This window comes from Triticum aestivum, chromosome 5D (assembly GCF_018294505.1).
Source record: "Triticum aestivum cultivar Chinese Spring chromosome 5D, IWGSC CS RefSeq v2.1, whole genome shotgun sequence".
In the NCBI taxonomy this organism is placed as follows: domain Eukaryota; kingdom Viridiplantae; phylum Streptophyta; class Magnoliopsida; order Poales; family Poaceae; genus Triticum; species Triticum aestivum.
The window spans coordinates 172,816,224-172,837,551 of NC_057808.1; the positions used below are offsets into that span (position 1 = coordinate 172,816,224).

Here is a 21,328-nt window from a genome sequence, read left to right on the forward strand (position 1 = left end):
AGTTCGGACCCGTACACTCACCTAAGGTGCTACTTTCGTTAAGGATTCCCCTCCCCGAGGACGGGCGGCGCAGACGTGCGATAGGAGGTCCGAAATAACTTTTTGTAGACCGCACTCTTTATTCCGAGCCTGTACTATGCCCCCTTTCCTCTGATCCCGACCCCGAGCATGTCAAATAGTCGGATTTGTGGTTTCCTTTTTTTATATATATACATAAATTTATCATTGGCATATTGCTCCGCTCCCAGTAAACCTCATCCGAACTAATCTTTCATACTCTTTCAACAATGAGTACGGCCTCAACGGCAGCTTTACAGATGCACCTCGGCATACCCTGCCAGGGGCTCGGTGTGGGAACGAATGAGTTGCCAGTAAAAGTCCGAACAGCTCTATAGTGTACTTCGGCGTCGCAAGTTTGGCCTTATATGCATCAGCTCCGAATCATTGTCTTGGGTCAATAGTTGGGTTGCCCGGCTCCTGTGCTTGCTACCCTACGTTCCGTTCTATCGGCTAGGGTAGTAAAGGGAGAACTACTGCGATTGTGCCTTGGTCTAAACCGGGCGAGCACCTCAGTAGAGAAAGCCAAAAACTGACTGTCATGATGCGGCGAGAGCTGGTCAACCACTTGACGACTTCTTGGAATCCTTAGCGATTCTCCGTGTCACACAAGGGATCATTTTCAGATCAAATATGCAAGGCACCATATGCCGCATACATACCAGGGGCTATGTCGTAGTCCCACCATAAAACTCCTATGGCTAAGTGAAAGTGTTAACGCCTTATAGTCCGATTGCTTGGTTCGCTGCATTATCACCTCCTTCACGGACCAAGACGTTGGATAAAGAGTGATTAAATGCTTTTCCAAACACCCCCGTACTTCCTACGAGGGGGCTGAAGCCGACGACTGGAAAACTTTCAGATTATATTAAAACGGCCGCACAGGAGGAATTCAATCTTTTGAGCAAAATGTGAAAATCGACCAATTATAAAATTGTCTTTTACAATTCTAATACACCTCACTCGAACATTATGTTCTTCGAGCATTGACCCTCTATCAGGCGGGCGGCTTCCAGGACATCTTCAAAATAATGCTCTAGCTCATTATGGTCCTTGCCCTTGGGCGGACTCTTCGCCGCAACATCGACGGCCTTCATCTTCCCCTAGAACGTCTTGACTCGGGCAAAGGCCATCCGTGCACCCTCAATGCACGCCGACCGCTTCACAGCGTCGATACGCGGCACCGCATCAACAAGACGCTGCACCAAGCCAAAGTAGCTCTTCGGAACAGGCTCATTTGGCCACAACCGGATTATGACATTCTTCATGGCGTCACCGGATATCCTACGAAGCTCGGCCCATTGGGACATCTATTCGTTCAGCAACAGAGGGCGCTTTGACGCGCCAAATTGTGACCAGAAAAGCTTCTCTGTTGCATACCCCTCTTGTGCTTAGTAAAATTGCGCTGCATCGGAAGAACTCTTTAGCAAGTCCAAAAATTCAGCCGGAGAACTCCAGACCTGGTTCAGCTGAGCATAGTCCGGATCGCCAAACTTAGTCTGAAGCAAAAAGGTCTTACCGGTCGCTATCTCCTTAGCCTGCCGAATCTCTTCACGAGCTACCCTAGATTCAGACCGAGCTTCACTCGCCTCTCGTACGGCTTTATCAAGCTCAGCCATTTTGGCTTTATTCTCCTTCTCAAGGTATTCACAGCGGCTGGCAGTATTCTTCAATTCAAGCGCCAGTGCGGATATTTTCTCCTCATTTTGGCGCCGAGCTGCTTATTCGGCTCTTAGATCAGCCGATGCCTTCTCGGCAACCGCATCACTACACCGGGCCTGCTCCTTGGCCCGGACTAGCTCCGCCCGAAGAGCTTCAACGGCGGCAGCACCATCTACACTCATGCACATTTCATATAAAACTCTTTTCGGCGTCAGGCCTAAATTACAAGCACATTGGTGTAAGGAATGCTCGAAATATATACCTTGCGAGTCGTCAAGACGCCTGTTGATCAATGCAATGTCATCTTCCGCAATATACAGCTTTCGTTGCAGTTCGGCCACTTTCGTATTTCGAGTAGCCGCAGGAGGGGAGGCAGCCTGTATCCCAAGTTAAATCAAGGTTAGTACCTGAGCATATCTTTTTGATCCTCCGATCGCTTCCGGGTAACGCCTTCTTCATTTCCTGCACCGCTGGATGATCGGGAGGGGCCCTTCGGGATGATACCTCGGTATCATCCCCCCTGTTGGGTGAGGAGGCCGGAGAAGGCGTGTCACTCTCCATCATCTCCGGAAGAAGGTCTCCCAAGGAGGAGGACGATTGAGAAACACCAGGCGTTAACCTGCGTGGATGTACATACGTCGGATGATTACTTCACTAATAGGAAAAGAATGAGGTATGTTTAAAGTGCCCCAGCTTCACTCACGGTTTGGCCAGAGGTTCGTCCTCGTCATAAAGCCCTACGACAGCATCGCTCACCCCGCCCAAGCCGCCCGACGATGGCATTTTTCCTCTCTTGGAAGGCTTCCCCTCCTGATCTTCGGAAGCGGCCCTCTTCTTGCCATGGAGGGCTCCCTCTGCACCTTTGCCCTTGGGCAAAAGGGTTTTGGTTTCCCCAAACGCAGCATCTAATTCATCCTCAGGGCAGGCATCACCTCTGGGCTCCCCGCTCTCGCCCCCTCTGCAGACACCTGGTACGGTGTCGGAATCAGCATTCTCGTCAGCAGGGCGGTCGCAGAGTCTTCGGGAAGGGGTGCCGGATACCAGATTAACACCGCTTTCTTTATCCAGTCCTGTATAGGGACGGATTGTTCAGTATCTTGTCAAGAGATGCTTGAATGGAAGGTGTTCGGAGATTGAATACTTACCGAAGTGTCCGGATGATTGCAGTCAAGGCCAACATCTTCGGTGGTGTCCGGCCATTGCTCTCGTTCCCCGAAATATAATTTCCACATTCCTTCGTGCGTGGTGCCGAAGAAGTGCTGAAGAGTCCGCCGCCCTTCTGGATTAAACTCCCACATACGGAGAGGCCACCGCTGACATGGCAGGGTCCGGCGGACTAGCATTACTTGAACGACGTTCACAAGATCGATGCCCTTCTCAGTAAGGCTTCGGATGCGACTTTGCAGAGTCTGCACTTCATTGACAGATCCCCAGTCCAATCCCTTATTGATCGATGAAGCAAGCTCAATTGGAGGGCCGGGTTGGAACGCAGGCGTAGCCGCCCACTTGGAGCCCCGCGGCTCGTTGATATAAAACCACCCCTGCTGCCATAAGTCAGAGGACTTGGCGAAAGATCCTTCAAACCAAACCGCGCTGGCAAGCTTGCCTATTATGACGCTGCCGCACTCTGCCTACTCCTCCTCTGTCACCTGCGGCCTCACGTCGAAGGTCTTGAGCCGCAAACCAAAGTGCGGAGGAGTCCGGAGGAAGGCCTCACACGTGACGATAAATGTCGAGATGAGGAGAATAGAGTCCGGGGCCAGATCGTGAAAATCTAGCGCATAGTAGAACATGAGCCCCCGGACGAAGGGGTTAAGCGCGAACCCTAACCCGTGGAGGAGGTGGAACACAAATACTACCCTCTCGCCGGATTTGGGGGTAGGAATAACCTTCCCCTTTGCGGGAAGCCGATGAAGAATTTCTGGGGTCAGATACCTCGCCGCGCGGAGCTTTGCAATATCCTCCTCCATGACGGAAGAAGCCACCCACCGGCCTGGACGGCTGGATCCGGACATGATTGGGGCTGGTGGAGATTGGAACCCGAGGGTTAGAACTCGAGGTGGCTAGGGTTGAGGAAGAAGCAAGCACAAAAGAAAAAGACAAGACTGGGTGTCTCCCCCTGGGTCTCGAAACTTACCTATCCCCAAAGAGTTGTACTCAGGGGACGGTTGGGTTATCCACACCTGCATTAATGAAAATCCCGTGAATAAGGGGACACGATCTCTGCTTTGACAAGACGTGCCAGTAAAACCGCGTCCCGAGACGTGGAGCGACGGGCTAGCCAACGGTTGGAAATAATAAACGGGCAGGCGTGATGCAATGTCATAAACAGTCGTCAACGAATTGGACTCGTGGAGTATTATATTCTCTACAATTGTATGCATAGGTTCGGATAATCATCCGAAGACTATCTTGGAGTTCGGAAAAAGGGAACCCGCCTTGCAATGCCGAAGATAATCTGCGCGCCGGACTCCTCGTCATTGAAGCCAGGTTCAGGGGCTACTGAGGGAGTCCTGGACTAAGGGGTCCTCGGGCGTCCGGCCTGTTATCCATTGGGCCGGACTGATGGGCTGTGAAGACATGAAGGCCGAAGACTATACCCGTGTCCGGATTGGACTCTACTTGGCGTGGAAGGCAAGCTTGGCAACCGACTATGTAGATTCCTTCTTATATAACCGACTCCATGTAACCCTAGATCTCTCCGGTGTCTATATAAACCGAAGAGCGTAGTCCGGAAAGGACAGATACACATTACCATAGTCATACAGGCTAGACTTCTAGGGTTTAGCCATTACGATCTCGTGGTAGATCAACTCTTGTAACACTCATATTCATCAAGATCAATCAAGCAGGAAGTAGGGTATTACCTTCAAAGAGAGGGCCCGAACCTGGGTAAACATCGTGTCCCCCGTCTCCTATTACCATCGATCCTAGACACACAGTTCGGCACCCCCTACCCAAGATCCGCCGGTTTTGACACCAACACCCGCCTGCCCGCCTAATCCACATCTCGCCCACCTGAGGCATAACTTCTTTTGGATTTCATGCTTCATTGTACTCTACATGCAGGTTTTCTTCTATACCACTACTCCCCAGCTCCCCATCTACAGTAGCTAGGGTTCGTCGCCTGGTCCAACATCACCAATTTTTTACTATTATAGAGAAAAGGCCACTCCAAAAGTTTTCCAGGTTTATCATTTATGCATCGGTGGAGGTATACATGTTTTTTTCCAACAAAAAGTACATGGTGGTTGTGCGGTCATTGTCCATATGCTCGTATTGCTGCTACTAATCCAAAACTATCACTGGTAAAATGAAGCAATGCCCCTGTAGAGGCGTTGCCAATTAAGATGCCGCTGTTAATCTTGTTCCACTGCTAAAAAAAGTAACGACACTACTTAAATATCTTTTTTTATATTTTTGCAACCAGGGATGCATATCTCCATAGCCGGGCATGTCTTCCTCAATTTTTAGTGGAACTGCACAAAATTGGATGGCCACTGTTGCTCAGTTCTTCCTTTCCCGAGCTTGATTACCGAGAAGAAACAAACCACAGTGCGGATTATCAAACTTCTTTGGTGCCTGACCCAAACATGATGCCAAAATTGATGATCATCACACCACGATGAGCTATCGATGCTCATGGTTGCGTCTCATCGCTGCATCGGCTGGTGAAGCTGATCGATGTTCAATGAAGAATGGGCTATCTTCCATCAGTTCTCTTTGCTTGTTATCACAAAGACGATATCCTTCACTAGTTCATCTTGGAGCGGTCGTTTACGTTGGTGCAATTTTATCACATAATTGGATATGAACCAAATGTTTCCTCGAAGAAGCATCGACGTTGGTACTAAGAGAAAAAGTTTGGTATCGATTTCTAAGCATCACAACTTTGTCTTCAGTTACCCTGTAATTTTCTTTGACCAGCTTTTTATTAAATATGTGGTCTGAATTTGATTAAAAATATGATGTGGACTAAAAACCCGGATGGAGGTAGTACCCCTCCATTTTTATTTACTCTGCATATTAGATTTGACTGAAGTCAAACTTTAACACATTATTGAGAGAGGACAAATTGTACATACAAAATAATTGAAATTAATTTTCTTTATTTGTACGCACTCTAACACCTTTTTGATAATTTGGCGCATGTGTGGCTGCTCACCTAACGGAGGGTAGTGTACAACACAACTAAACCTACCAAACCCAAACCAAGAGCGGCCATGCCGAACCAGGAAGAACTCCAACATCACCCGAGACAATACCACGGACACCGCAAGCAAACAAGATAGTGCCTTTAAGAAGGAAAACGACGTTGAGACACCATGGCCATCCGATCTGGAGAAACCGGGCCTAGGGTTTCTCCTCAGGTCGAAGAGGGGCGCAACTTAAGGCCTTGGCAACGCCTCCCGGAAGGAAACGACACACGTGGGCACCGCCGTTGCCAGCACTGGCAAGCCGAGCAGAGATCTCTCCCTGGCCTGAAGCTGAGCAATCCCATAGCTGCCGAATCTGGAATTGAAGATGAGGGAGCTGACAATGGTCGGCAGCACCATTGCGGAAGGGGGTTGGCTGGGCTGCAACTGCCGTTGGAGGGTGGCACTGCCTCTAGACCCATGCGCATTAGATGGGGGTTGGTAGGGCTGCACCTGCCGTTGGAGGGTGGCACTGCCTCCAGACCCACGCGCATTAGATCTGGCTAAAGGAGGAGGCTTTGAGGTGTACAGGGCAGGGCAGACAACGAGGTGCACCATGCGGGGGGGTTGGGGCGACGACGTCCAGCAACGCCGGCAAGCTAGAACTGGAGGGACGCAGATCCGAGCTGCCGTGGCCTTAACCATCGGGGCGTCCGCGAGCCAAGTGAGTTGGAAGGGACGCAACCACTCAGTCACCGAGGCTGGAGCTGCCCGGCAAAGGACTCCGACGGCGGGGATACTGGGGAGACGCGGGCCTGAGACCGCCGTAGCCGGGATAGCGACAGCAAGGATCCACCGCGAGATGTCTCGTTTCAACCATAACCACATAAGCATCACCGCCTCCATCCGAGAGCCGTCACCGTTGCTTGGGGAGAGGGAGTGCCACCGAAGACGAGGGGGGGTTGCACAGGGAAGGCCGCAAGCCGCGAACACCCTCTCAACCAGCCGTAGGTCCCACACCCCACCCATGGCCGACAACAACAACAACAGAGGCTAGGCTGCGCCGCCGCAGGGGATGGGGAAGGCTGCAAGGGATGGCATCCATCTCTTGGGTTTAGAATTACTTATCATTGATTTTATTTGGTCTTGTTGATATATGTTTGAACTCTCGTGGAAGACCATTGATGCATTCTTCTGTTGTTGAATAAGACAACAAAATAATGCAAGTCCTGGTAACCCAACAAAACACACATCATCAGTTGAAGCTTGAAACTAAATCAACAACAAGAGAAGCAAGCAGACACCAAACAAACAACAACATTCTCTTGCGTTATTCTCCCTATATCTATAAGCTCCACTTCCTTCTGCCTATTCCACTACTGTTTGTAAATAAAAACACCTTTCTCACTCCACTCTGTCAAGCCAGGAGCCAGAAATCTCTGTGGCGCCTAGTGGTGATGAGATAGCCTCCCCCTCGCGGCAAATTTGACAATTTTGACCTATAATCAAAATCAAATCACAGAATGAACTGGTTGCGAAACTATTTCACTCCCCTGACCCTTTTGTGTAGCGCCCGCCACGCCGGCGCCACACCCTACGGTGCAGCGCCTAGCTCCGGGGCGTTGCACCACTGTCCACCGTGGCAGCCCACGGGCCCACACCCAGCAGTGCAACGCCTCCGAGCTAGGCGCTGCACCTGTAATGTGCAGCGCCTAGCCGCTAGGCGTTGCACGTGTAATGTGCAGCGCGTAGCGGCTAGGCGCTGCACTGTGACTTATATGCAAACGCGCCAGCCCTCTCCTGCCCCACCCTCCCCATTGGCAGTTACAGAAAAAAGGGCGGCGGCCATCTGCACTCCCCCTCTCAATCCCCTCTCCCAAATCCTTCCGATCCGACGATTTGGTCCGTGCATTTGTTCACCAATCCATCGTAGAAGGTACTCTCCTCCGATCCCCTTCTTTCTATCCATAGAAAATATTATATTTTGAAGATTTGGGGAACCCTTGTTTGAATCTTGCATGTATTAGATTTGGGCAACTTTTGTTTGAATCTTGCATATATTAGATTTGGGGAACCCTTGTTAGATTAGAATGTGGTTTGGATAGATAGGTTGACATGTTATTTATATAGTTTGGATACATAGATTGACATGTTTTTTGTATGGAGAAGTAGATTGACATGTTATTTGTATGGAGAAGTAGATTGACATGTTATAGTTTGGATACATAGATTGACATGTTTTTATAGGCCAAGGGGGAAGCACCATATGCTTTGGATCTTGCATGTAGTAGGCCTACTTTAGTTTTTTTGAATTGAAAAGATAATCGTGTTGACAAGAATGCTTTGTTGAAATTGTTAGGATGGTTTGGCTTCTCGATGATCACTGGGACCATCAACACCGGTCGTACGCTATGTCGGTGCAGCAGCGGGTAATACTGAAAGTGGCCGGTGTTATGAATTTCGTATGTTTTTTCAAACACAAATGCCCCATATGTAATGTTATGATTTGTTTGTTTGTAGGAGCTTGCACCTCTGAAGCTTCGGTCTCACGGGATCAGCCTTGGAGGGATGAGCTATGATGAGCGGTACACACCTTATGTTAGGGAGGCAGGACTTCTCCCTTTCATTGAGTTGGTCCGCCGGTCGACGCCACCCAACAATGCTGCAGCACTCACCGCGCTTATTGATCATTGGAGGCCGGAGACACACACTTTCCATCTTCGGACCGGGGAGATGACCGTGACGCTGCAGGATATCGCTATGATCACCGGTCTTCCTATCGATGGCAATCCTTTATGTATGAACACCGATTCTAAAGGGTGGCGCGCGCAGATGCAAGCCCTTATCGGTATGGTTCCTCCGGAGCCTCGGGAGCCAGAAAGGGGAGATAAGAAGAAGGAAAGAGTCGCAGCGGGCGCTACTTTCACGTGGATATCATCGAACTTCGCTCATTGCCCCGATGATGCTAATGAGGACATGGTGAAGACTTATGCTCGTGTCTACATGTGGTACGTGATATCGAGGACAATGTTTGCTGATGGCACAGGCAAGAATGCTCCATGGATGTGGCTGAAGGCGTTGACCGTCTTCGATAGCAAATGGAGTTGGGGTTCGGCGACACTAGCTTACTTGTATCGACAGGTATGAAGTTGTTTCCTTTTCACTTCATTGATACATTATCAATGCGCTCTTGCGGCAAATTTGACCATGTTCTTTTTTATGTGCAGTTGGACGATGCCAGTTGTAGGCACACTGGAGGTATTGGTGGTTGTCTGCTCGCACTTTCCATATGGAGCTGGGAGCGTTTGCCGGTTGGACGACCTAAGACCGTGAAGTACGAGGATTGGGACGATAAAGACGACCCACTACGGCTCCCCACTTGGGCTTACAAGTGGGATGTGTTAAATGAGACGACGGATGATCCCTCTGTAATGTACAAGTTGTACAAGAGCGAGCTGGACGCGATCACGCCTGAGCAGGTGAACCGACCTTGCATAAGTGATTATCATGCTTGTATCTTCACTCGATATCAATTTTGCATTCAATCCCATTTTGCAGGTGGAATGGGAGCCGTATGGAAAAGGAGAGAGTTTTGGTAACCCTATAGAGTTCAGGCTTAATCCGATGTGCATTAGGGATAGGGATCTCTGGCATATGCGGTGCCCACTGATATGCAACTGGGCGGTTGAGCTTCACCTGCCACATCGGGTGTTCCGCCAGTTTGGTTTGTTCCAGCCACACCCGCCGGAGTGGGAGGACACGGACAAGTTGCTACACGCGTAAGATATAATTAACCTTGAGCACTTAGCAGCTTCTCGACGGTTTCGATGATGCTAATATTCTGTTTCTAACTTGCAGGTTGGATAGGAAAAGCAGCGGAAGATCAAGGATTGGGCCAGCCATCACAGGAAGTATGTCGTGCAGTTCGCTCTTAGTGTGGAGCAAGCAAGGGCTGGAAAACGAGCCCAGCTTCGTGAGCACTGCCCGATCGCGTTCAACAACTATCTCGCATGGTTTCTTGCAAGTACCCGCGTGGAGGTATGCCAGCCGGCGTATGCTGAGGAGATTCTGGAAGAACCCACCGTTTTTGATGAGGTAGCCCAGCACCAGTACAACGCATTAGTCAGGAAAGGCAACTCGGTGATCCCTTCAGCTCCAATGATGAACTTTGTGGTTAGCCCTTTTTGCTTTTCCATTCGCACTTTTCACATCTTCGCTTGCCTAACACTTTGATACCGTTTCTGTTCATAGCGTGCCCAGATCAAGAAAGCAGCTGACGAGACCGAGACTATTCTGGAAACAACCCCGGCTGGCAAAAGCGATGGGGAAGGTGCACTTCGAGAATTCATTAAGGTTCACATCTCCTTCAAACTAGCACTTAACATTTGTTGGTACGTTCCATGTCTCATTCACTTGTACATGTTGCAGCGCCAGGGCCAAAAGTTAAGGCGGCTATCAAACCTTTTCGGTTGTCGTGACCCCGAGTATGTATCACCAGAACGGTCTAGGTCGGCGACACCATCAGATCCCGCTTCGGGGCAGAGCCATGGTGAACCTTTCGAGGATGAGGATGTGGGTGGGGTCACCCAAGAGGTATGGCATGACGATATATATCCATTTGTTGATGCATTGCTAACTATATCCTCACACACGGTCTTTCCATATCTTTTGTTGATGCATAGGTTGCTGATGATATGACCTTGGGGACGTACCGGGCTCGGTCTGCATACGAGTTGAAGCCTAGGAGGGGAATCAACAAGTACACACCTGAAGACTTCACCCAAAGAGGCAAAAGGACGGTCGGCACCTCGCGGATGGCGGCTTTGGATGACTATTTGGATGACGATGTCGAACCGGAGGCGGAGCCGGAGCCGGAGTGGGTTCCTTTTCCTAGGAAGGTGAAGAAGATAAGCGTCAAGAGGGGGGGAGGACCCAGCAAGCGTGGAAAGCACTAGTCATCTTAGTTTTTTTATAATGTTGAACTTCGAGTGCGATTTGTTATGTCGTTGAACTTGGAGTGGTCGTACCTTTTATGTCGTTGAACTTGGAGTGGTGGTAGCTCTATGGTAAACTGGAACTTATTGTGATGGTCCTTTCTATGAAATGATGTCTTTTGTGAACCCTTTGTTTCTTATACTAATTGTTATACTTGGAGAAATGATGTCGTACCTAAATGTTTGTTATACTAGTTGTTGAAATGTGGTTGAAAAAGACCCAGTAGAGGGGGGAGGAGGCACAGTAGGTAGGCCTCAAGTTTCAGGCAAAAAATTGCTAAGTGTTTGTGCAGCGCCTAGCACGCAGGCGCCACACACTACAGTGCAACGCCTGCGTGCTAGGCGCTGCACTATAGAGTGTGGCGCCTCCAAGCTAGGCGCTGCATATGTCTGTAACTAGCCAAACTTCTGTTGCTTTCTGGATAGCTAAAGACATGTGCAGCGCCTAGCTTGGAGGCGCCGCACTCTACAGTGCAACACCTAGCTCGCAGGCGCTGCACTATAGAGTGTGGCGCCTCCAAGCTAGGCGCTGCATATGTCTGTAACTAGCCAAACTTCTGTTCCTTTTCTGGGTAGCTACAGACATGTGCAGCGCCTAGCTTGGAGGCGCCGCACTCTACAGTGCAACACCTAGCTCTCAGGCGCTGCACTATAGAGTGTGGCGCCTCCGTGCTAGGCGCTGCACATGTCTGTAACTAGCCAAACTTCTGTTGCTTTTCTGGATAGCTACAGACATGTGCAGCGCCTAGCTTGGAAGCGCCGCACTCTATAGTGCAACGCCTAGCTCGCAGGCGCTGCACTATGGAGTGCGGCGCCTCCGAGCTAGGCGCTGCACATGTCTGTAGGTATCCAGCAAGCAACAGAAGGTATGCCTCCAGTTTCAGGCAAAAAATTCGCTAAGTGTTTGTGCAGCGCCTAGCACGGAGGCGCCACACTATACAGTGCAGCGCCTAGACCCCAGGCGCTGCACTGTACAGTGTGGCGCCTCCTAGCTAGGCGCTGCACTGGTCTGTAGCTATGCAGCCAGAACAGAAGGTACTTTACAGTTTGAGGCACTTGGACTTGGACTTAGTGAATTTTTTAGCTATCCAGAGAGCCACAGCAGCTAGGCGCCACATGGTAGATAGCAGCGCCCAAGTACTTCACGACACATAGTAGTTCATAACACATAGTACTTCACGACACATAGTAGTTCTTACAACCAAATCAAGGAGGAGACATAGTAGTTCACCGCACATAGTAGTTCACACAACCAAATCGAGGAGGAGACATAGTAGTGCACGGCACATAGTAGTTCACAACCAAATCACATTGGAGACATAGTAGTTCACAACCAAATCGAAGAGGAGACATAGCTCTATTGCGTAGAGCAAGGCCCCTTTCCTTTCTTCTTCTTCCTCTTCCTCCTCCCTTTTTCTTATGAGGTGAGCCTCCTTAACCACCCTCTCCATGAATATCTGATTGTCCCTCCTTTCTTTTTCAGCTGCAATTGCCCAAAGCTTCATGGTTCTTTCTTCAAAATCTTGTTGATGCTTCTTCTGTGCCTCCTCAACTTTCCTCATCAACGCTTGCTCCCTAGCGCGCATCGCATTTGCCGCACTCTGTTTTCGCTTCCTCTCCTTCTCAAGCTCCTCTTCCTTCTTCTTCTTTAGCTTGGCTGCATCCTCCTCTCTAAGCTTCTTCGCAGCCTTCTCCCACCATCCGGCCATCTCATCTTCGCCATCCTCCTTCATCGTTGGTTTGTTGGGTTGGGAAGCCGCCATACCTACAATGAGTGGAACATAATGGTTAGTAAGGACAATAAGAACAAATGGAAGCACATATGAAAAAGAAGAACATATGAAAAAACAAGAACATATGATACATTATAGTTAGTGAGGAACATACGGAAACGGTCCATCTAGGTATCCAAACATTCCTCTATAACGAACTTGCGGTTGTCCATCACCACGGCCAAGTCCACCACCAAGGCCAAGACCATCACCAAGGCCAAGACCATCACCACGGCCATTACCACCACGTCGAGCTCTTCCACCACCACGGCCGAGACCACCACCACCACCTCTACCACCACCACGGCCTCTTGTAAGTCCAAGTTGCCGACCTCTTTGTTGCCTAGATACTCTTTGGCTAACACTTGGTTGGCTAGGCACTTGTTGGCTACCACTTGGTTGCCTTGGCACTTGTTGGCTACCACTAGGTTGGCTAACACTTGGTTGGCTAGGCACTTGTTGGCTACCACTTGGTTGGCTTGGCACTTGTTGGCTACCACTTGGTTGGCTTGGCACTTGTTGGCTACCACTAGGTTGGCTACCACTAGGTTGGCTACCACTTGGTTGGCTCCCTTGTGTAGCTCCATGTTGGCTTGTGCTTGCATCATTTTTCTTGGACCTTTTCCTTGGTTTGGTACATTTTCTTTTGTTGTGGCCATGACCTTTGCACTCCCCACAACGGGAGCTCTCACGAGGCTCTTGGAATTGGTCGTTGCCCGCTTCGCGGCGCCCACCATGGCCCCATCCGTCCATGTCGCCTCTAAGACGCTTTGTCTTACGTCTACCCCGTTTAACAACCTTCAACTCCGGATCCGGCCACAGTTGAACTCCATGATACTCCGGCCATTGTGATTGGTCAAAGTATGGGTGAAAGCGGGGAGCCCATGTTTTCTTGACCGTCATGATTGAGAACTCCGACTCCCTCATGGTGCGTGGGTGATTGATGTCCACATTCCTAACGCGGCCGGCGGCATACAAATGTGAGCATGGGAGATGAAGCAACAATGGCCTCCCGCAAGAGCAATCACATTGTGTTAACGACACCTTGAAAGCCCGACCTCCATGTTGCCGGCCATCATTTGTGGTTCCTCCTGGCTCTTTCACTTCGTACTTCCACTCTTCATTGTCATATAATATAGCTTCTTCTGAGTCCGCCTTCCGTGATTGAAATAGCAACCATTCATCAACTTTGGGTGGGAACTTGTACTTGTACTTCCGTGGGTTCTCACCCGCTATCTGTGCATCGGTTTCCATCGAGTACTTTACAAAGTACGCATTCATCTTGTCAAATGTGTATTGAACTATTGCCGTCACGGGTAATCCACGTGCACCTTTGAGCACCCTATTGAAGCATTCGGCCATATTTCTTGTCATTTGACCGTATCTCTGGCCATCTTCATCAAAAGCACGTGCCCACTTGTTCCGATATTGAATGTGCCTATTGAGAAACTCTTGACCCCCGGGATCAAGTTTTTTGTGTGCGAGCAATTTGTTGTACAAAGTGGCGAAGCGCTTATCGGAGAAAGCGAGACAACAATCTTGAAGATCATCGGCCAACTCCTTAAGGCCACATGCCCTATAGAAGTTCGAACAAAAGTGCCTCATGCACCAGCGATGATGCAACGGAGCATGCCCGGGAATGTCAATCTCCACGGCGTTAAGAATTCCTTGATTCCGATCCGATATGACACAAATTTCCCTTTGAGCGGGTAACACCTTCGTCCTCAAAAGATGCAGAAACCACTCCCAGTTGTCATTGTTTTCCGCCTCAACCAAAGCAAATGCCAATGGCAACACCCGGTTATTGGCATCACTTGCTATCGCAACCAACAAGGTGCCCTTGTATTGTCCGGTCAAGAACGTGCCATCAATTGCGATGACCGGCCTACAATGTTCGAAAGCCCTCACACATTGCTCGAACGCCCAAAAAGCACGGCCAAATACTCTGACTTTCCTTCCTTCATGAACCGTTGTTTGGTGCCCATGAGGCTCGACCACATGAACCAGGCCCGGGTTTGTCGCGGCCATGGCTAACAACAACCTAGGAATTCGGTTGTATGCTTCCTCCCATGTACCATACAACATCTTAAATGCGGCTTGCTTCGCCTTCCATGCCTTGCCGTATTTCACCTTGTAATGAAAGATGGCTTTCACAAGGTCAATGACATGTTGGACGCTCATTGTTGGAAGTGTGGATATTGAGTTGGAGAGCCTGTAAGCGATGAACTCGGATGTGAGTTGTTTGTGGTCTTCAGACACAATCTTGCCATCCACCCTTTTGCCTTGGCACATGTGAGTTGGCACACAACTCACTACATGCCAAGTAGGACCTCCTTTCCATGGTCTTGCACGCACAATCCACGGACAACCGCCACGACGTCTTGCCACTCCTTGTTGGACCTCCTTTCCACGACCTCTACCACCACCACGGCCTCTTGTAAGTCCAAGTTGGACCTCCTTTTCATCTTCACATGCACATGCAACCGTGTAGCGCACATTGACGTCCGAGTGCACCACCTTGTGTGGACGGTAATGCGTAACTGAGTAGTTGTCGAGCCACATCCTCAAATCCAACAAGCTGTCGAACTTAGAACCTTTAGCAATCCGGTTCTTGTCGTCTACCAAATCACGGTGAGAGCTTGGCCTAACCCCAAGAGGTACACATTGGCCACCATCTACCACGGCTTCATCCGCGAGACTAACATCCTTGAACAATGTAGTCCGATGATCCCGACCAAATACCTTCTCGAAAGCTTCGGCCTCCTTCACCGTGAACCCCTCCGCATCAACTTGTTCACGGGACCATCGTCATCCGAGTCCGATGCATATGCACGGGAAAAAGGGAAGGAATGGTCCATTGTCTCTTGCAAATGATATTTGTCGAGATCACCCACATTGTTGTCATGGAGATCAACTTCATTGTCATCGTCCGCATACTCGTCATTGTCCTCTTGCAAAGATTCATCTTGGTTGTTTCTATACGGGCTCAATGTTGGCCTCACTTCTTGGGTCAAAAGAGGTTCAACAATTTCATCTCGCTTCAAGGATGGGGGGCTACTAGCAACCAAAGGGGAGGGGTTCCGGTTCAAGTCCAAATGCAAACTTGAATCAACCTTCTTCGTTGCAAATAACTCAAGAGCCTTGTCTAGTGATTCGGCCGCCGTCTCCTTGTATGCAACCCAACGTTGCTCCGAGTTTACACGCATTGTCTTCCAACGGATGTGCATTCCAAAACCAACATTATGCCTTCCCTCCAACTCAATGATATCACTAGGGTCCATCCAATTCAAATCTTTCCTAACTTGTTGCAAGAGCTCCGCATAGCTAGGACTACTATCAAACACCATGTCAAACTCATCCGGGTCCGGTTCTTTATTGCCTTTCAAAAAGGCGTCTTTGTCCCCATGATGAACAAACACACATGTTCTTCCCATCCCTATAAGCAATGAACACAAGGTAACATTGCTTCCATGAGTACTAATCCATGGATTAACACCGATTACAAACCCTAATATATATATGAAACAACAACCCTAACCCTAACCATAACCCTAACCCTAACCATAACCATAACCCTAACCATAACCCTAGCCCTAAACCTAACCCTAGCACCAACATAAGAACACCCATAAGAATAACCCTAGCATACTAACAAAGCCTAATCATAGATATTGGCAAACAAACATCTCACATCTCCATGCAAATCTCTAGATCCAAACAAAACTAGGGTTTCCCCTAACTACCAACAAATGAGCAATGGGAGAACTTTACTTCGATCAAAAAAAGGGGATCGACGATTATTACCTTGAGGGAGTGTTTGACTTCGAAATCCACGGACAAATTCTTCAAATTTGCAAGATTTGGAAGAAGATTTGAGAGGGGGGAGAGTGGGAGAGGGGGCAAAGCTCGGGGAGAGAGTGAGAGAGTGTGTGGTTGGGGGGGTGGGGGAGGGGGGACCAGCCAAGTGGCTGGATAAGTCACAGTGCAGCGCCTAGCCGCTAGGCGTTGCACATTAGACGTGCAACGCCTAGCGGCTAGGCGCTGCACATTACAGGTGCAGCGCCTAGCTCGGAGGCGTTGCACTGCTGGGTGCGGGCCCGTGGGCTGCCACGGTGGACAGAGGTGCAACGCCCCGGAGCTAGGCGCTGCACCGTAGGGTGTGGCGCCGGCGTGGCGGGCGCTACACAAAAGGGTTAGGGGTGTGAAATAGTTTCGCACCCAGTTCATTCTGTGAATTTATTTCGTTTCCAGGTCAAAATTGTCAAATTTGCCCCCCCCCCCCTCACCGGCTCTTGCGTCGTATGCCCAGCGCCATGCACGTGGCGTGCTGCACGCAGTACTCGACGGTGCTGCCCCCGGCGCCGGCGCCTCTCCCACCGGCCATCCACATCTCCAGCAGCCTCCATGTCACGGACCGCTTCTTCTGCCCCATGACGAGGAGCGACACGCCCTGCTTCCTCGCCGCCTCTACGATGGTCGGCCCTCGCTCCTTCCCCTCCACCAGGGAAAGCTCCACGCGTACCTGGCAGTACACAAAGGCAGTCATTATTAACTTCTTTGTCAGCCAGCCAACTAGCCAAGGGTAGGTGCACAGCACAGCGGCATCGATGTCAAACTAGAGATGAAAAGTGGACGGCCCCATCAGGCCATCACTGCCTGGGAAGAAATGCGTGCACCCCTTGATGATGACGCATGTTGTGGCCTTTGCTTGCATTTGTGGTGAAAATGAACAAATTTGGCCCAATATATTTGGTCACTGGTTGGACGGTATTCCAAATATGTTTAAAGCGCTTATAAGGGTGGGAGCGTACGCCTTAATTTGGTCGCTCTGGCTATATAGAAACGATTTGGTTTTTAATGGAAAAATGCTTCTCCTCTGTAGGTTATTTTCCGTTGTACGCAATCGCTTCATACGTGGTCTATACTACAACGATCGGAGCACCAATCGCTGTTCAAGGCGGTGTGTACGCGGTTGAAGCAGGTGGCTACGGAGGTTTTTTCCCAACATGGGTGGCAGCATAACCTCCGGATCGATCCACCACCACCTTCCACATAGGCATAGTGTCGGTCTATAGGACTTTACTGTTGCTTTTTGTCAGACTTTTGAATTTGGTTGTGTGCATCTCAGTTATGCAGAGGCCGGGTGTTACTCATAATGTTTTGTATCCCCTTGATGCTACATTCTGAGATAATAAAATTGCCCTTTATCGAAAATCTGAAACTTCAACACAAAATGATCCCAATCTGAAAATATTTTATGAAATTGCCCTCTTTTGCATGACGCCCGGGGCTAGGACGCCATGCTAGAGAGCATGACACCCCGGGCTAGGGCGCCATGGTAACGACATGTAGCATGGCGCCCCGGCCTAGGACATCATGCCAAATAGCAATGATGCCCTAGCCCGGGGCATCATGCTATCTAGCATGGCGACCTAGCTCCGGGCGTCGTGTAAAAGGGGCCATTTCGTGAATTTTTTTAGATTGGGGCCACTTTGTGTTGAAGTTTCAGATAAGGGCCCGTTTTGTCCATTTTGTGTTGCCCATGCATCTTCTTTTGTGATATTGACAGTAAGTACGTCCCATTGATTTTTCTTTGTGGTATTGTTTGCTATACAATGCATTATCTCAGGGAGCTCCAGTTAAAAAGAAAACAAAAACTTTTAAATTTAGTTTCCTTAATTTATCATTTTTATATTTGACGGCAGACGGTTGTTGGCAAGGATCATTTAACACTTCTTACCAGTGGATCATGATCATAAGTGAATAAAGGAAAGTAAAGGAAGGGAGAGTCTATTTCCAGCCTTCTAAAGGTTATTACTGTCACCTGATTTTCTTCTTCTTCTAATGGTCTATTTTGAAAAACTAATCCTTCCAGTGATAATTAATTACCTGCATACATAGATGTACGTCTTAGCGGTAAAGACCGCTCGTTATATGTATATATGACTGACAGCCGACATGCTCAATTTTCATCTCGCTAGACTTGGTGCCGTATTTCGCCGTGATAACCAACTCAATCTTCAAGTAAAAGGATGAATAGAAGGAAGTAGAAATGCATGCATCGGCCGATGTCGAATTCCTTTGTCCCAAAGAAGAGGACCATCGATGTGTTCAATACCTACATTTGTCAAATCTAGCCCGTCACGAACACTGACCGGGCACCTTTTAAAAAATTCAATCCACATCCGGACACCTCAATTACCATATCTTAAATTCATACAAACTCATGCAACTACGTCAACGCACATGCATCGTTTGGCTACTCCATCACACTACACTAAACATGCCGTCGGACGGACATGTTTGGCTATGGTGAAGTTCATCCACGGCTGCACTTGCCCTTGCCGGTGCCCTTGCCGTCCTTCTCGTGAAGTACCGGTCGAAGACGCAGTACGGATCGAGCCGGATCTGCTCGTCGTCGGAGTTGTCCACGTTGTCGCTGTCCTCCTTCTCCTCCTTCGATGGTAGTCCGGCCATGGCACGGACCGCCCGATTCTGCTCACGGGCGAGGCCGAGCGCGTTCCTCTGCTGCCGTTTCTTCACAATACGGGCACGGATGGCTTCCTCCTCTGCGGCCGCCCGCACCGCCGCATCAGCCGCCTCCGCCGCTGCCATTTCCGTCACGATACGGGCCTCGGCGGCCCTTATCCTCTCCTTCCCACGGTGGGCCGCCCATTTCCGGTGGGACTCATACTCTGCCCGACCGGTGATAGGGAAGGAGAGGTGTTCCGGCCGGGACCACGAGGATCCAGCACCAGAGGACGCGAGCATCCGGTGAGCCGACGCTATGGCATCGCGGCGGACGGATCCATCCGTCGACCGGCGCTGTCCTTCCGGGAGCGGCGAGTGCAATGCGGACTGCCATTGCCTCCTCCAACCCACACAGGACGACACCCCAGTCGACGTCGACGGATCAGGACTGGTCGAAGTCCGATCCGCTGCCTGCCATGGCGGAGAAGGCCGCAAACCGCCGGAGGTGAGCTCGGGTGGCGGGGAGTGAACGGGAGTGATGTGAAGTGGCTAGGGTTTGCTCCGGCGAGAGGATGGGGTCGAATATAAGTGGGGTCAAGTGGGCCAGCATGGGACGGTTCCAACGTGGTGGGCGTGCCCGGGTGCCCCTATATCCGCCCCATATTTGGGCTGGATATGGGGGTGCCGGTCAGCCCGGGCGTTTGAGAGCCTTTTGAGAGGCCCGTCTGGGTCAACAAATCGTGACCGGGCAGTGACCGGTCCACCCGCCTGGACGTATGAGACGGGTTTGAGAGGTCCGGTTGTAGATGCTCTAATGATGCTAATTAACATGCAAGACCATGGATATCATTATTTTTGGCGGGGAACCAGCCATGTTACTACTAGTTAGCTCTAGAAGGAATGAGATGTGTCCCTTATCAGTCACCATGGAGATTAGATGTGAACTGGTGTTCACCGTTTTTTGTTGTTGTTTTGCGACAAAACTGGTGTTCACTGGTTGTAGGATGCAAAGATAAAATCTTAATCTTGTTGTCGCATGTAGTGTTCTATTGATGTTCTACTTCTGTAAATGGTGTCTCAGTTTGCTCTACTTAAAATTTAAGCACAATGAGATTGTGAATCGTACTTGATTTAAGGGCATTTTTAGTCAAAGAAACACTACCAAGACAAAAAGCAAGAGCAAGAGCAGACACAATTTTTTGGGTACCTCTGGTCTTTTAGCATGGCAAATGCTCCTCATGGCCTCCAAGGGCTGATACCCTCTTAGATCATCTCCTAGCATCAGACAAGCAAGATTTTCTAAACATTTACAAATATGTACCTTAACAGCATACACATTATAACTGATTTGGAGATATTTAATTTGTATGTGTAAGGTGTCAGCAAGCGCGGCCTAGATTTGTACTTGGCCAACTTACGGTTCTTGCCGGTGCTCTGGACAGCATCGAGGAGGACCACGGTATCGGACCGCCGGACGGAGTGCGAGAGCGCCCATTGCAGCGCCGTCCGGGCCTCTTCGCCGCCACCGTCGGTCACCACCATCACCTTCCTCCCCACCGCAGCAGCAGAATCCTTCTCCTTCTCCTTTTCTTTCTCCTCTGGCACGCCATCGTTGCCCTCGTCCCGGCCATCAACGGAGGCCTCCTTGGCGCATATCGGTGGAGGTGCCGTGGCGGTCCAGTCGGACCTGATCCGGTGGAGGCAGAAGGACGGCAGCGATCTGGCCCTCATGGATGGATGATGGCTTTAGCTGGTGCTGTTAGAGAGAAGAAGCAAACGGAGGAAATTCAACGGAGGGTGGCATGATATGATACGAATCAATAGCTAAGCTGGCTTGTGGCGGCCCACTGCTCCCATGCTGGTAAGGTGGGTATAGATCCATGGGTTGGCCACGGCCACCTCACCTGCAGGAGCGCCTGTTCTTTTTCTTTGGGAAAAGAAGGGCCTGTTTGGCCCTCCTCCGCTCCACACTCTCGCTCCAGGAGCTGGCAGAGCGCAAGTTAAAAATCCCGAAACAGGGAATAGCTGCTCTGCAGATCCTTAAATTTGGTGAAGCTAATGGATCACCAAACAGCTCCGAAGTACCCTTGAATTTTCTTCCGCATCCGTTCGTGGACTAGGGCCAGTCCGCGGACGGAATGCAAGAGCCGACCATAGTTCAATTAAACCAGAGGAAATTCATCAAACACGGCAGATTTCATTAAAGTTCGAACATAATTCACATAAAACAGTCGAT

At 49.9% G+C, this 21,328-nt stretch overlaps 1 protein-coding gene across 1 annotated transcript; it reads right to left on the reverse strand.

The window, feature by feature from the left end:
* Positions 1-16,886: 16,886 nt before the first annotated feature.
* LOC123124520 (uncharacterized) lies at positions 16,887-20,932 on the reverse strand. Its single transcript, XM_044545120.1, has 3 exons — positions 20,511-20,932; positions 20,300-20,367; positions 16,887-17,143 (listed from the first exon to the last, which is right to left on the reverse strand). Exons 1-3 carry the CDS (start codon positions 20,821-20,823, stop codon positions 16,904-16,906), a joined length of 621 nt encoding a protein of 206 aa, XP_044401055.1. The 5' UTR covers positions 20,824-20,932; the 3' UTR covers positions 16,887-16,903.
* Positions 20,933-21,328: the final 396 nt, after the last annotated feature.